General features: G+C 47.9%; 1 protein-coding gene across 1 annotated transcript in view; it reads right to left on the bottom strand.

Moving 5' to 3' along the window:
- LOC149438009 (receptor-type tyrosine-protein phosphatase U-like) overlaps positions 1 to 16,683 on the bottom strand; it is a 45,390-nt gene extending 28,707 nt beyond the window's left edge. Inside the window, exons 1-5 of the mRNA XM_089660350.1 lie at positions 16,596 to 16,683; positions 12,024 to 12,140; positions 10,117 to 10,271; positions 9,565 to 9,700; positions 1,938 to 2,087 (exon numbers count right to left, since the gene is read on the bottom strand). Of these exons, the coding sequence (XP_089516476.1) occupies positions 1,938 to 2,087; positions 9,565 to 9,700; positions 10,117 to 10,271; positions 12,024 to 12,140; positions 16,596 to 16,658 (621 nt within the window). The 5' untranslated portion in view covers positions 16,659 to 16,683. The remainder of the gene's footprint in view (positions 1 to 1,937; positions 2,088 to 9,564; positions 9,701 to 10,116; positions 10,272 to 12,023; positions 12,141 to 16,595) is intronic.
- Positions 16,684 to 17,374: the final 691 nt, after the last annotated feature.

Below are 17,374 nucleotides of genomic sequence, written 5' to 3'. Positions count from 1 at the left end.
GCTTGAGTCACACACTGGATTATACATGGACTATGTGTGCCACTCACACCGCTTCAGAATCTGAGGTCTGGCAGATGGATACAGAGGAAGCAGAAGTGACTGCACCAGGCAATGGCAGCCGCCACAACACCAGCCAGTTCCTGAAACTACTTCTCAGTGTCCTGAATCATATGGGACAGCCCAAAGGACATGGGCACTGCAGGACACTGGACTGTTCCACAAGATCTGGTATACTTGGCAACCTTACAGTCCACATACCAAACGTAAACCTGTGTAAGCTCTATGACCAACATGGAGCTTACACAGGAATTAAAGTCATGGCTCTAGAAGAGGAACCCAGCAGAGTTACCAGGGGTAGCGGTTGACCTATCAGAAGAACCTGTTGCCATACCTGGGATGGGCAGTGTGACAGATTCCCTTTAACATGTTTAGCACCCTCCTAGGAAAACTAGGGGGAGCTAGATAATTATTTTTTAGACAGGAGGCTGAATAGCAGTTGGAAGAAATAGCCAGAGGGGCCAAATTTGGGTCAGGGCTGAGAGGCTCTGCAGATCATCTCTCTGAAACCTTCCCCTGCTCTAGAGACTTGGAGAAGTCTCTAAAGCTCAGTGGGCGGGGGTGACGAGTGGGTGGGCTGTTTGCCTAAAGGATCTCAACCAGTCCCCAAGCAGGAGGTTTGGCAAGGGGGTGGGACAGCTTTTAGGCAGAGCTGAGCCTGCTCAGTAGAAGAGGGAGAGTTCGGGTGGAAAATGTGAGAGCAGGAGCAGGAGTGTGGAGTCTGGGATGGGGCTCAGGAAAGGGGCCTGCTACGAGGATAGACTTGACAAAGGGAAAGCTGAACATCCCCAGCCCCCTGAGAGAAGACCATCTGTGGAGCTCCCCAGCCCCCTGAGAGAAGACCATCTGTGTAGCTCCCCAGCCCCCTGAGAGAGGACCATCTGTGGAACTCCCCAGCCCCCTGAGAGAGGACCATCTGTGGAACTCCCCAGCCCCCTGAGAGAGGACCATCTGTGGAACTCCCCAGCCCCCTGAGAGAGGACCATCTGTGGAACTCCCCAGCCCCCTGAGAGAGGACCATCTGTGGAGCTCCCCAGCCCCCTGAGAGAGGACCATCTGTGGAGCTCCCCAGCCCCCTGAGAAAGGACCATCTGTGGAGCTCCCCAGCCCCCTGAGAGAGAACCATCTGTGGAGCTCCCCAGCCCCCTGAGAAAGGACCATCTGTGGAGCTATTGAAGGAGCCAGCTCAGCAGAAGGCCTGAAGGCAGCTGCCAACCTGCAGCTTGCAGAAGAGGGACAGTGAGTACTTCTACATCTCCTGGACTGGAGTAGGGGAGAGGGCATTTGGGTGGGAAACCTGACTAGCCCCCGGCTGGACTGTGCTTTTAAAGTGTCAGACACTAGATCCCCTTGTCCAGGGATTCCTACACCAGGAGAGGCTGGATGGCTCTCCTAGAAGAGAAACCCTTCTGAGCACTGGTACATAGTTTCAGGAAGTTGTCCTCAGCTCAACTGTTCCTTGGGCATCCCATGCATTCCTCATCCTCGTCCACGTTCCAATCTCCTAATAAAATCTAAAAAAAAAAAGTTCAAAGGACTGTTTATTGTCTCTGAAGTACAAGTCTGGAAGTCCATGTTGCCTGGCTGTGCAGGACTATAGGGGAACCCAAAACTTCAGCAACTCCTAAGGGAGTAGTGCTTCAGTGGATAATAAGTTCTTGGAGAGCCAATATCAAATAAATTCCTGACTGAATGAGGTATTACCATTAATAAAGTCCACCAAGGGTTGGGTTGTTTTATGGAGATGTGACGGCCTCCAGTGTTGGTGGTGGAGAGGACACACTAAGTGGTGATCTCGTGTAGAAAGCGTTGGCTCACCATTTGTAGTGTTTGTTTCCACTATAAAAATTCACTTTATATGAACACAACTGTCTCATTACCTGGAATTCCTTGTTGTACCCGCTCATGTTGGTCCTCCTATCCCGTACTGACATGTGACGGATGTGTTTCTGGATGTCCGATACCAAAACAATGGTGTTCCCACAGAGGAGAGCTTCCAGCAAGGCGTCATAGAGGAAGATGTACTGCTCCTACCGGGAGGGGGGAAAGATCATATATTCTGACCATTGTCATCTGGTGAAGTCATGAGGAATAGAGAGGCTGTGGGGGGACATTAGAGTGTAAGCTCCTCTGGTACAGAGACTGATGGGACTGTGGGGGAGAGGACATTAGAGCGTAAGCTCCTCTGGTACAGAGACTGATGGGACTGTGGGGGAGGGGACATTAGAGCATAAGCTCCTCTGCTACAGAGACTGATGTGACTGCTGGGGAGGGGACATTAGAGTGTAATTTTTTTGTTTATTAAAATCTTGCAAACAAAAAACATCATAAAAAATCATATTTACATATATACAGAATAAAATATATATAATTAAACAAAAGCAGCTTCAGCAAAATAATAACAAATCCTGACCGTCACCTAAACACACCCTCAGGCTAAGAAACGATGAAACATTGATCCCATGCATGCCGCCTTTCTTCAAAATTCTGATGTTACAAAAATCTAGGGGACATGAAAAGACAGAAAGAGAAGCCACGCCCCCAGTGACTGATAAACATCAGCTACGGGGACCTGACATTCCTCCACACCTTTGTCCAGGCTCCCGATCGCCACCTGTCCTTCTCAAGACCCAGAATCTTCCCAACCTCACCCAGAATGTTGTTCACCACCACCTCGACAGGAAGGACTTTTTTGCGAATGGAAACCTGACACCGTGCATTCCACGTGTAGTAACGGACTACTAAGCTAACTAGAAAAAAGGGTCTCAAAGTCTCGGTGAGTCTGAAAGGCTTCGTAAGACCACTCCGCGTAACTCAAGCGGGAAAGGAAAGGGATCCCCAGAGCCCCACCCACCCGCTTGTAGACTTCTATATTGAAGGGGCACTGAAGCAAGAAATGGTCCATCGTCTCCTCCACCCCACCGCAATCCACTCTTGGACAACCACGGTTCTCTGCAGAGCAATGCTTCAGGTTGCCCTTCACATAGAGTCTGCCATGGAACGAGAGCCAGGCCAAATCCCGAAACTTTAAAGGGATTCTCTCCAGATTCATCAAACGCAGACCCTCCCTCATAACTGGGCCTGGGCAATCCCTCAAGGTCAATGGCTCGCTAAAGGCAGATTCAACAACCCTCCTCTCCAGGGCCTTCCTAGGAAGAGACTTAATTTCCTTCACCGTCACTCGCCATTGCCGAAGCATTTTCAGACATAGGGCAACATAAGCCTGGAGCTTACCATGTTGGACCCTCAGGCTTTTCACTGGCCCTCCATTCTCCCAGCTCCACAGAAAAGGCCTAAATCAGGACTGAAAAATACCAACCCACCCAGGCGGTTCCTCTGCCAGCATGCTACCAAAATTATGTTTCAAAAACATCAGAGAAAAGAAAACCACCGGGTTGACCATACCTAGGCCACCCATCCGCCTGGAAAGGTAGGTTACAGACCTCTTAATGAGGTTCAGTTTATGCCCCCATAACAGCTGGAAAAAACAACTGTAGATCCTTGCATAGAGAGACACTGGCAAAACACAGACAAAGTTGACATACAGAAATACCGGGATCAGGTAAGTTTTAATCAGGTCAATCCTATCCCTGTAAGAGAGTTTCCAATCCTTCCAGCTGGCCACCTTGGCATCGGCATCTTGTAGCCTGCTTACCCAATTTGCAAGGCCGTAATCATCGGGACCAAATCTAATGCCTAAAACTTTAATTTCCTGCTGGGGCTCTGGGAAGGTGTCCAGAAGGGTAATGCCTTCGCCTTCCTCTCCCATCCAGAAAACCTCACTCTTATCCTGATTGATCTTTGAGCCAGATGCCTCAGCATACTGTTCCATCACCGAGACCACCTCCTCCGCCTCCTGCGTCCCGGAGATGAAAACAGACACGTCATCAGCATAGACCTCAACCCTAAGAGGGGGCCCCCCAGGAATGCCCAAAGGAACTCCACACAACTGTCCGCTCTCTAACCTCCGAATGAAGGGATCGATTACAAACGCATATAGCAGAGGACTCAAAGGACAACCCTGACGCACACCTGAGCCAACCTCAAAGAGCCGTCCAATCCAACCATTTACAAGCATGAAGCTTTCAGCCCCTCTGTATAAAGTCTTTAGCCAATCGATAAAGCCCCCCTCCAGGCCATACTTGCCAAGAAGCAGCCATAGGTACTCATGATTGACTCGATCAAAGCTTTGGCCTGATCCAATGCCAGCAGGAACTTTCCCCAGCCTGCAGCCCTGCACCGCTCCAGGGCCTCCCAGACAGCTAACACCGCTGAAAAAGTGCTTCTACCCTGAACTGAACAGTGCTGATGGCAAGAAAGTAAATTGCCTGCAACAGACGATAAACGCCAGAAAATGATCTTTGCCAGTATCTTCCTATCAACATTGAGAAGGCTAATGGGCCGCCAATTCTCGATTCTCGAAGAATCCTTACCCTTTGACAGAAGAATCACTGCAGATTGTCGCATGGAGTGAGAGAGCGAACCCTCTCTCAGACAGCCATTAAACACCTCCACCAAATATGGGGCCAGAGTCACCTTAAAGTGCTTATAAAACTCGGCTGTCAGTCCGTCTGGCCCAGGCGACTTCTTCATGGCAAGCTGATCAATAGCTTTCACCACCTCATCTGCCGTGATGTCCTCTGTCAAACTCACAAGAGAACTGCCATTTCCCAGTCCTGGAGAAGAGTCCAGAAACCCAACATGCTCACCTGATCGAGGTCCTTCCTACCCAGGAGGTCAACATAATATGACCTGGAGGTTTCCAGGATCCCTGACTTGGACTTTGTCAGGAAACCCGTACTGTCAACCAGGCCTACAACTAACTTAACTGCTCTACCTTGTTTGAAATTCTGGTAAGGGTCGGGGAGTGATATTTCCCATAATCCCTTTCCAGAAGCAAAGAGGCATGCCTGTTATATTGACACTGCCTGAGCAAGAGTTAAACCTCAGAGATCGCCCTCGGATCTCCATTATTCGAGACGCTGGTAGGTGACATACTTATCCAGCTGTTTATTTCTTCCTATGGCCTTGAAAAACCCAACGATCCTTCGTTTTGTAAGCTCCCACCACTCGGACTTACAGCTGCAAACATCCATGATTGATACCTGTGCCTGAAAAAAATCCTCAAAAGGATTGACTCACCTTCTCATCATCCAGGAGTGCCGAATTCAGCTTCCAGGTACCCCTCCCCCTAGGTGGTGTATCTGGGCCACTCAGAGTCACAGACAGAATACAGTGATCAGAAAACTCCACCGCCTGACACACTGGTGCCGAGAAGGCGGAGTTCCCCTTTAAAAAAAAAAACCCTATCTATCCTACTCTGACTAGAACCTCGCTGAAAAGTGAATCCCGTGTCGTCTGGGCAGCAATGAATGTGCACATCAACCAGACCTGCCTCTCCAGCTCTTTTGTTTAAAAAAAACCCATCACAGTCCAGCTTGACTCCGGTCCCTCTCCTGTCCTTAGTCCTAGTGACGGTGTTAAAGTCACCACCGAAGACAACTTGCTGGGCTGTTAAAAGGAAAGGCTTGATCTTCATGAAGAGGCATTTCCTGTCCCATTTTGTCTGGGGCCCATAGATGTTAATCAGGCGCAGGTCCTGCCCCCCCATGGAGATGTCTAAGACCATGCATCTCCCCATTTCTACCTCAATAATCCACCGACGGGTTACCATGCTGGAAAAAAGTACCGCAACTCCAGTGTAAGGCTCGGCCGCAAGAGACCAGAAGGAGGGGCCGCGCCTCCACTCCTTCGCCATATGAACATCCCCCAAACTGGACAACCTGGTCTCTTGCAAAAAGAAAATGTCAGCATCAAACCTGCTGAGCAAAAATAAGGCCATGTTACGAGCGCTTACTGATTTTATGCTGGAGACATTAATGGTCGCCACCTTCAAAGGAGTGGGAACCGCCATCAGGATGATCGAGGTACCCGATTCTTAGCCTGCTTACCCCCTCCCTGCTTGGAGACCCTACACGCTTCAATGTCCTCTGTGATTCCTCCTCCATGGAAACCACAGACTCATCACCCAAAGATCCCTCATCCTCCACCTCAGATAACACTTCAAATGTGTTAGACACCTCCACTCTCCCAGGGTCAGGTACAGGCACATCCTTCTTCCGCTTCTTCTTCCCATACTTCCTTTTTCCTTCCAACCACTCCATATCATCATTTGATAACCCACACTGCAAAGCCCCCTCCCTTCTACCATCACCAACATCATCCACCCCACTCTCTCCACTCACCGCAGCAGTCCCCCCCGACCTTCACCCCAACACCCCCATCATTCACTCTACCCCCCAGCGCCTCACGCCCTCTGATCCTCAGACACTGGGGAGCGGGGGTCGGTGTAACCATACATTTTGGTCCAGCTCCCTCCACAGCCCCCACTACCTTTGGGGAAACTGACACAGGAGGATCAGACACAACATCCACAGACACTGGCTCAGGGGGCATAACACCAGGAGATGACACATTGGATGGATCATCAGACACTGGGACCACAGGGACAGAGACATTGGGGACCCCTGGCACAGCCTCCCTCTCTTCTGCCTCCTCCATGTCCAGCCGAAAAAATTCTTCCACCAAAGCTGACTGGTTGTGCATGGCCTCAGGGCACCGGTTGTATGAATGGCCAACCTTATCACACAGATTGCACCTGATGATGTTACAATCCTTAGCCAGGTGCCCCAGATCCTGACATAGGGAGCACTTCATCTCTGGGCATGAGGAGGCCAAGTGACCCCGAGAACCGCACTTATTACAGCTTGGGCTGTCCAGGGTAGAACACCACAATCCTATCCTTCCCAATGAAGGCTGAGGAGGGCAGATGCTGGACCACATTCCCACACACATACAACCTCATCTGCACCGACCACCCACCAGTCCATATCCCTCTCTCATCCACAATCTTCTTCAGGGGGGGTCAATAGCTCCCCAAATCTCCTCAGCCAGACAGCCAAGTCAGCAAAGGGATCGACTCATTCCTTACTAGGATGGTGACCGTCTTCACTAGAGATTGGTGTGAGACAACCTTTGGGACGAGTCCCTTCCACTCCAGCAGACCCTTATACATGTGTTCATATTTCTCCCAGAATATATCCAGAGACTCGGGGCGCACAAAGGACAGATCATATTCATAGGATCCCACTGGACTGATCAATGCGAAGATGTCATCCGCCTTAAAGCCCATCTCCAAAATCCTGTCCACCACCAACTTCCTGACCGGGGGAGCACCCCCACCTTCCCACCTGAGCTGTACCACATTCTGCCTCCTGAAGGATAGGGGTGCAGATGGCAGACCTGCAGCAGACCTTCCCACAGAGCTGACAGCATGATGTGACCCCCTCCTCCCAGCCAGAGCCCCAGCATAGGTCTTATTTGCAGCATTACTTGTACCGGACCTTATAGCTGCACCCCGCCCATTGGTTGCAGGAACCTCCGAACCCCCGCTCTGCAAACTACCATCAGAGGCAACAGCAGCAATCACTCCATCCACCAACACACATGCATTCCCCTTTCCAGCATTGCAAGCACTCTTATCATTCACATGTTTCCTTTCACTCATGGCACTACTGCTCCCAGCAGACCCACTCACACCAGATGCTCCTGTCTCCCCCTCCCCCAACATACTCCTCTTAGGCAAAAGCCTTCCACTCCTGGTCACTCTCCCCTGGGTTTCAGCAACACCTTCACAATGCAGCTGCCATTTTCCCTCCCACCATTTTCTGCTGCATTTGCAGCCATCAGCAGGGATTGTCCAGCCACAATGTCAGATCCCACCTTTACCTTCCCCCCAGCAGAGTCCACAGTCACAGGGTTCCTGGTATCAGAGTCCACAGTCCCAGCAGAGTGCAGTCCTGCAGGCACAGCAGCCATCTTCCCTGCAGAGCTCTGTGCACACACAGGAGGATTTCCCTCCAAAACACTGCAGTGCACATGGCTGTCCACACTGGAGTCCAAACTGTCACTTTTAATAAAGCGCGGCTTTTCTTTCTTTTTTTCCTTTACAGAACCAGGTACAGAGTCCTCACCGTCATCCTCATCTGCAGAATCCTCAGAAAACCGGAAGGTTCTTCCAATTAGGGAAGACTCCATTTCATTAATAAGCTTTAGCAGCCCTCCGCCATTTTCCTCTACCTCCTGTGTTTCTGGGGCCAGGCGAGCAGGCCTGGCCCCCTGGTGTCTGGAGAGAGAGAGAGCGCAACTGCACCACAACCTCTCTGGTGTAGAGTGTAAGCTCCTGTGGTGCAGAGACTGATGGGACTGCGGGGGAGGGGACATTAGAGCATAAGCTCCTCTGCTACAGAGACTGATGGGACTGCGGGGGAGGGGACATTAGAGCGTAAGCTCCTCTGCTACAGAGACTGATGGGACTGTGGGGGAGGGGACATTAGAGCGTAAGCTCCTCTGCTACAGAGACTGATGTGACTGTGGGGGAGGGGGCATTAGAGTGTAAGCTCCTGTGGTGCAGAGACTGATGGGACTGCGGGGGAGGGGACATTAGAGTGTAAGCTCCTGTGGTGCAGAGACTGATGGGACTGCGGGGGAGGGGACATTAGAGTGTAAGCTCCTGTGGTGCAGAGACTGATGGGACTGTGGGGGAGGGGACATTAGAGTGTAAGCTCCTGTGGTGCAGAGACTGATGGGACTGCGGGGGAGGGGACATTAGAGCGTAAGCTCCTCTGCTACAGAGACTGATGGGACTGCGGGGGAGGGGACATTAGAGCATAAGCTCCTCTGCTACAGAGACTGATGGGACTGCGGGGGAGGGGACATTAGAGCATAAGCTCCTCTGCTACAGAGACTGATGGGACTGTGGGGGAGGGGACATTAGAGTGTAAGCTCCTCTGCTACAGAGACTGATGTGACTGTGGGGGAGGGGGCATTAGAGTATAAGCTCCTCTCGTACAGAGACTGATGTGACTGTGGGGGAGGGGACATTAGAGTGTAAGCTCCTCTGGTTCAGAGACTGATGTGACTGCGGGGGAGGGGACATTAGAGTGTAAGCTCCTCTCGTACAGAGACTGATGTGACTGTGGGGGAGGGGACATTAGAGTGTAACCTCCTCTGGTACAGAGACTGATGGGACTGCGGGGGAGAGGACATTAGAGTGTAAGCTCCTCTGGTACAGAGACTGGTGTGACTCTAGGGGAGGGGACATTCGAGTGTAAGCTCCTCTGGTACAGAGACTGATGTGACTGCGGGGGAGGGGACATTAGAGTGTAAGCTCCTCTGGTACAGAGACTGATGTGACTGCGGGGGAGGGGACATTAGAGTGTAAGCTCCTCTGGTACAAAGACTGATGTGACTGGCTCAGTGATCTCTGTACAGCGCTGTGGTATATGTCAGAGCTATGTAAATAATAAAGAGTATCATCTATAGCCATTTATTAGCTCTTCGTTGTCTATCAGGGAGAATAGGGAATCAGGTGACATTGGATTAGGTGTCATGTGATGATGAAGTCAGTGGTGTGACATAAAGGAGGACAATAGAACATGAACAAACCTTTTCCTGCACCATCTTCAATCTCTTCTTCCTCAGCTCTGACACACACTTATAGACATTCACTTTCTTCACCGCATGCGCCATCTTCAGGAGAATATCCAGTGCTATAAATGTGCCCGTTCTGCCAATCCCAGCACTGCAAACATGGAAGACCACTGGGGTGTGAATTGGATTTATAGGAAGAAAGAAATTACTTGACCCCCCCACAGGCTGAACCAAGGGTGGCATAAGCCAGCCTGCTGTTTGTTTTTTTTTTTTATTGAGAAAGCATGCCCCCTACATGAAGCCAGGCATACAAGACTCAATGGAGTCTATTAATAAACAATTTGCTGTGTGAATGGCTCAGCACAGCCACCATGATTAATCCCCATAATAAATGTATTTCCTATGATTGTTAGCTCCCTCCAAAGGCCATATAATGGTACGTTCCGGAAATACTGCAATCAGGAAAGTAGCGCATTATGGACACTAGATGGAGCTGATGATAATAGGAAATAAACACTACCGGGGGCAATGTACTTTCATGAATGCAAACTGTACCTAGTACCATACCTGCAATGTACGATGGTGGGTCCGGACCCGGGGGTCCTACACTTGTCCATCAGTGCTATCAGTTGCACCAGGTCAGACGTGTTCCTGGGCACCCCATGATCCGGCCAGCGCAAGTACTGGAGCTGATCCACCGTAATCTGCACCGTAGACTGCGCCTGAACCGGAGAGATGTACATAAGACAGCATTGCCACCGTATTACAGGAGGAGAAAATAAGGGATCTACTGGCGGGATCAACAGATAAAAGAAGGTTACGGGTGGGACTCAAAACAAAGACAGCTGTAATGCTGCTCACTGACCTCATAATATATAAGGTTTGTATTTGCTCGTTTTAACTACTCGAGGACACTGGATGTGCTACACATGTCCACAATAACATACATTGCTGATTCCCCACCGCCATGTACCAGCAACTAATTGTTCTCTGTAAATACAGCCGTTCTGGTGCTGTCAAAACATAGACTGATATGTGTTTATCAACATTGATCAGAGAGAAAGTAACATTGTTTATAAAGATCGATCAGATGGGAGATTGAGAGATACAAAGTAACATTGTTTATAAACATCGATCAGATGGGAGATAGAGATACAAAGTAACATTGTTTATAAACATCGATCAGACGGGAGATAGAGAGATACAAAGTAACATTGTTTATAAACATCGATCAGACGAGAGATGGAGAGATACAAAGTAACATTGTTTATAGACATCAATCAGACGGGAGATAGAGAGATACAAAGTAACATTGTTTATAAACATCGATCAGACGGGAGATGGAGAGATACAAAGTAACATTGTTTATAAACATCAATCAGACGGGAGATAGAGAGATACAAAGTAACATTGTTTATAAACATCGATCAGACGGGAGATAGAGAGATACAAAGTAACATTGTTTATAAACATCGATCAGACGGGAGATAGATACAAAGTAACATTGTTTATAAACATCGATCAGATGGGAGATTGAGAGATACAAAGTAACATTGTTTATAAACATCGATCAGATGGGGGATAGAGCGATATTTATTAACAATGTTACTTTGTATCTCTCAATCTCCCACCTGATCAATGTTTATAAACAATGTTACTTTGTATCTATCTCCCGTCTGATCAATGTTTATAAACAATGTTACTTTGTATCTCTCCATCTCCCATCTGATCGATGTTTATAAACAATGTTACTTTGTATCTCTATCTCCCGTCTGATCGATGTTTATAAACAATGTTACTTTGTATCTCTCTATCTCCCGTCTGATCGATGTTTATAAACAATGTTACTTTGTATCTCTCTATCTCCCGTCTGATTGATGTTTATAAACAATGTTACTTTGTATCTCTCCATCTCCCGTCTGATCGATGTTTATAAACAATGTTACTTTGTATCTCTCTATCTCCGTCTGATCGATGTTTATAAACAATGTTACTTTGTATCTCTCTATGTCCCATCTTATTGATGTTTATAAACAATGTTACTTTGTATCTCTCTATCTCCCATCTGATAGATGTTTATAAACAATGTTACTTTGTATCTATCAGATGGGAGATAGATACAAAGTAAAATTTCTCTAAATATTGTTCAGTCAGGAGATATAGAGATACAAAGTAACATTGATTATAAACATTATGTTTCCTAACCAGCCCTGATTAATCATTAATAATTAAACTTTTTTTGTTTTTCTTTTGTTTGTTAATATTTTAGTGTTACATTAAAAAAAAGCACAAAAATGCAAATAAATAAATAAATAAATTGTAAATAATGTTGCCATGCTTTGTTGCATAATTTTAGTTCCATTTCAACGAGACAAATTAGAAAAAAAAGAATATAAATATAAAAAATAGAATTTTTGGTTCTATTACATTTTTTTCTATTTTTAGGATTTCATAAAAAATAATAAAATCTTTACTTTCTTCAGGCTGAAGGTGCGGGTGATGATGGCGGCAGTCTGGGTGATTTTCTGGACGGACACTGTGATGTCACCGTAGGTCTGGCTCTGCTCTGGCCAGTAGCACTCACATTTGACCTGAGGGGATTCAACATTTAAAACTGAAATGAGTTGGGACGTTTATAAACAAATCTGAACTGCAGACATAAAGCACACAGACCAATGCAGTGCTGTAATCATGAACACGTCATTCCGTGTGTTTTATAAATACAAGCAGTGTCAGTACTGGAATGTCACCTGGTATCAGCTTTTTGCACTCATTGGACAACAGAGATCAGACTTTGAGTTTTAGAAGCAGCACCAGAGGCTAATCAACTCATGTATTGACAATGAGCATGCTGATAGGAGGTGAGAACAGAGTAAAAGAGAGCGGAGCTCGTCCAAGTGCTGCTTCACATTTCATTATCCAGTCAGGGGCTGGGGGCGGATCCATGATGGCTTGGGCTGGATCCATGATGGCTTGGGCTCAGAGGAAATGGGTTGTCTGATTCTATCCATGATTAAAATCTCATCAGACTGAGGACATCTAGTGGCAGAAAAGTACTTCAGGGGACAGATGCAGGTTACTGGTACTGCTTTAAGTACTGTGTACTGCACCACTTTTACAAAATAGGACTCTGAGCAGAAACGGAGAGTCTACAAGCAGGAAGAGTTACACCATCTGGACAACATCACATCCACCTTTACTGTCCAGCATCTTTCCAGTCTATAATTTCTCCCTCATCATCCACCCTTCCATACCCACAGTTCACCATTCCATACTCACAGATCCATACCCACAGTCCACCCTTCCGTACTCATCACAGTCCACCCTTCCGTACTCATCACAGTCCACCCTTCCGTACCCACAGACCACCATTCCATACTCACAGTCCACCATTCCGTACTCACCATCCACCCTTCCGTACCCACCGTCTACCCTTCCGTACTCACAGTCCACCCTTCCGTACTCATCACAGTTCACCCATCTGTACTCATCACAGTCCACCCATCCGTACTCATCACAGTCCACCCTTCCATACTCATCACAGTCCACCCTTCCATACCCACAGTCTACCTTTCCATACCCACAGTCTACCCTTTCATACCCACAGTCCACCATTCCTTACTCACTGTACACCATCCTATACTTATGGATCACCATCTCATTATCATGGCACATTATCTCTTTATGGCCCATCACCTCAGCTTCAGGGTCCATATCCACATCCACTTTACACTCCACCACCTCATTCTCAGGGTCCACTGTGACAAACTGTCTGACACCCTGACTGGGTATCTCCACTAAACTACAACTTCCTCCCCACTGGAACCAGAATACAGCAAATTTACTCCAGGCATCAGACAGAACCAATGTTGGAGTAAAACAGGACTGACTTTATTAAGAAACAGCACAGAATTTATACACAAAAACCTTCCCCGTAGACAGGTATGGCACACACTACAAGTCCCAGGAGAAAATTACATTACATAAAAAAACAAACAATCAAACACAAGAAAACAATGGATTCCTTCCTGGCACCTGGAAGTCTGGACTCTGGAAGTAATTAAACAAAAGTTTATCACCTAAATCTAATTACAGAAAACAACAGCTGATGCCAGGAAACCTGTCATAGAAAATAAGGTTTCTTAACCCCATTAATACTGGAATCTCCCCCCCCCACATAACACAGCGCTCCAAAATAAAAGTTACACTATGCACAGTATGCCAAGGGGTCCTAGAAACAGTCCCTCCAGCCCTAATTGCATGGAATATGTAGCAGGTATGATTCATGGCCAGCCAGATACTCAGGAAGGAATTCCTGAGTATCTTGGGGAAAAGGTTCCTGGTAACTTCAAGAGGTGGGTCTTCTTAGTCTTGGGTCCTTAGCCAGTGGAAAGGAGGCTGGCCCCTCCAGGAGCCCAAGTCACGGTGGTTTCTGTGACATTTCTTAGCCCCTACCCAAGGTAGACGAACCAGGTCTCAGACCCCCAACTGGTCTGGACCTTTGTTAGTCGGGCAGTATGAATCCACATATTCTGTCCACATGATCTACTACCTTGACTGCTGGGGAGAAGCAAAGATGACGGCTTCTCCCTGATGTTCCCGTGTTGATGTAAGTGTGGAGCAGAAATCGTGGATGCTCTGTCCGGTTGCCAGCACTTCAGCTGGGAGGTCTTTACTGTTCTGGGGCCTGATCTGGTACTGGGGAGAGGGGACAACTTCCCTAGCTCCCTAGAGCCATGTAGGCACTGTAGGTGCTAGGCAGAGGCCAGTGGCACTCTGTCCTGTTGCCAGCACTTCAGCTGGGAGTTGGAGCTTCACTACATCAGCCTGTCATGGGGGGGGGGGGGGAGGAGCCACCTGCCCTGAGTTGTTGCTGGTGCTGGGCAAAGGTTGGTGGGCCTCTGCCCTATTGTCAGTGCTGCTGCTGGGGGATCCCACATCCTCCACTCTGGCTGGCTGATGGGGTGGGGAGGACAGCTTCCTCTTCTCTTGAGACTCTTAACTGCCGCTGGAGAGAGAAAACTACCTGCTTTCCCTTGTCCTTGGCCTGCCACTGGGGAGGGGGAATGGCTTCCTCCCCCCTGCATCTCAGCCTGCTTCTGGGGAGTGAGGACAGCTTCCTCCCTTCCCTGCTGCTCTGGAATTGCTGAAGATCCAGGGCACAAGCTAGCAACACTCGGGCCCAGGGTCAGTGCTTCAGTAGGTGACTCATAATCCATAAAATACATGGGTGCTGGGGCATAATGTTGAGCTTCATCAAACAGTCATTTGTGTGCTTGTTCCAGCTCCCATTCTTGTGTGACTATAAAGTCCAAGTCACTGCCCAATCCAAGCTCACTAGGAAGGTTCAATTCCCTAAAATCTCAGCTGTCTTCCCATCTTCACTCCTCTGCACTACCAAGTTGTGGATCCTCCTGAAACATCAAAAAAACCATTCCAAGGCCGCCAAAGGCATAGCCTTCTATGGGATTGTTCTCCAGCGATGGACACACTTGGGTAGCATACCATTGCAGCACCCAATACCCATCATCCAGCATCAGTTCTGTCTGGACCAGCCTATCCAGCTCCATCAGCCATTCCTCCCAAGGATGCTCTTCTAGGAACAGTATACACAAGTTCAGCTGCAACCAGTGCTGATCCATGGGCATAGGGAAGATCTTTCCATAACGGTCTTGCCCCACTTAAAGAACCTCCCTTCAGAGCTCCTGGAGGATTGCGTCTCTCAATTCCAGTATGTCCCGGGCAGAACCAGGCTCTTACTGGGTGAACATCTCTTGCATTCACCACTGGAACTCTTCTTCCATGGTGACTGATTCCTGGAACACTTCTCCAAAAGAAGGGAGAAGAAACAGATCCCACTGCTGCCACCAAATGGGATGAACTGCCTGGCACCCGGACTGGATATCTCCATAAAACTATAGCTTCCTCCACTCTTGAATAAAGCAACTTTACTCCAAGCATCAGGCATAAGCAATGTTGGAATAAAACAGTACTGATTTTATTAACAAACAGCATAGCATTTATACACAAAGATCTTCCCCCTAGACAGGTATGGCAGATATTACAAGTCCCAGGATAAAATTACATTACATAAGCAAACAAACAATCAAGAAAACAATGGATTCTTTCCCAGCACAGAAAGGGTAGCTGGTATAATTCACAAACAGCCAAATACCATGGAAAATGATAAAACCCTCTTGGGGAAAAAGGTTCCTTGTAATTCCAGGAGGGGGATCACCTTAGTCCTGGGTCCATAGTCAGTGGGAAGGAGGCTGGCCCCAAGGCCCCTCCAGGAGCCCAAGTCACGGTGGTTTCCATCCACCATCTCTGTCCCAAGGTCCACCATTTCATCAGATGGCCCATCATCTCAATTATCATGGTCCATCATCTCAGCCAGAGGGTCCACCATTCAATACTCATTGTTCACCATATCACACTCCTTATCAACTATTCCATACTTAGGGCCCACTATCTTATTATCATGGCACACTATCTCAGTCTCATGGTCTATCATCTCAATCTCATGGTTTACCAACTCACCACATGATCCATCATCTCAGTTTCATGGTCCACTAACCAATGTTCACTATGTCATGTTCATTATCTACTATCCCATACTTGGGGCCCACCATCTTATTATCATGGCACACCATCTCAGTCTCATGGTCTACAATCATGAGCCACTATCTCACATTATTATTTTTTCTATCTTTACTGCCCACTGTCTCATGTTCTCTTTCCACCATTCCACCTTCACTATTCATCACCTTCCTCTCGTGGTCCTCAATCTCACACTGACTACACTTTTTCTTATTTTCACTGAACATTTATCTCACTTTCATTACCACCTCAAGTTCACTTGTTATACTTTGTCAGCCTTTTACAACCTGACCTGTCTTCTTGGACATCTCACGTTTAGTTTATCACACACCACACATTCACTATCCATTATTTACCCTTCACTATATCTGTCGAATATTCCTATCCTCTCAGCTTCATTGTCCTCTCATCCATAGTCACCACTCCTTCACTATTCATCACCTCACCTTGTTCTGCTCCTGCAATCCCGTCAGCATGACAATGACGGAACTGTTCTCCTGCCACACCATGTTCCAGAAGTCTGCCAGAGTCCTAGGAAGGGGACCTGGAAGAAGAGTAATAAGTCTGAAATAAATGATCATAAAACATTCCACGCCATTCCTGCAGAAAAATGTCATTAGACTATATTGCTGTTATAAAAATACATTCCATGTAGAAGACTTTGAGCTGTACAGATCTTACTCAACCCATTACTGGAGGATATATGAGCTACAAATTCCCAGCTCTGCATCCCTTTACATACAGACTTAAAGCAGAGCTCCACACAAAAGGGAAAGTTCTGCTTTAAGGCTTCATCCCCCACTCCCTGGTAAGGATTGGCATCTTTGGGGAGCGGGTACTCAATTTTGATAGGTACCGATCCCACTGCGATTGCCTAGGTGATCAGAAGCAGTTGTCCTCTCCCCTCCCTCCCTCCCTCCTTCCCTCCCAATAGTCTTCTGGGACACGTGACAGGTCCCAGAAGACTGCGAGACCATTCACAAGGCCCAGCGCTACTCATGTATGCACCGTGGGCACCCGGCTGTGAAGCCACAAGCTGTCACCGTTAGGTGCTCACACTTAGGATGCCGGCGAGGATGGCCAGTGAAACTGGCTGCGGTGAGGACAATGCTGGATCGAGGGACAGGTGAGCGCCTGTTCTCTTAAAAGCCAGCAGATACAGTTTTTGTAGCTGCTGACTTATTTTTTTTAGATTTTGACTGGAGCTTCGCTTTAAGTCTGGCCT

This window comes from Staurois parvus, unplaced genomic scaffold (assembly GCF_062004578.1).
Source record: "Staurois parvus isolate SC_StPar_1 unplaced genomic scaffold, SC_StPar_1.0 ptg001227l, whole genome shotgun sequence".
Lineage (NCBI taxonomy): Eukaryota > Metazoa > Chordata > Amphibia > Anura > Ranidae > Staurois > Staurois parvus.
The sequence above is the reverse complement of the archived record's forward strand: the minus strand, read 5'-3'. Positions and strand labels throughout refer to the sequence as shown.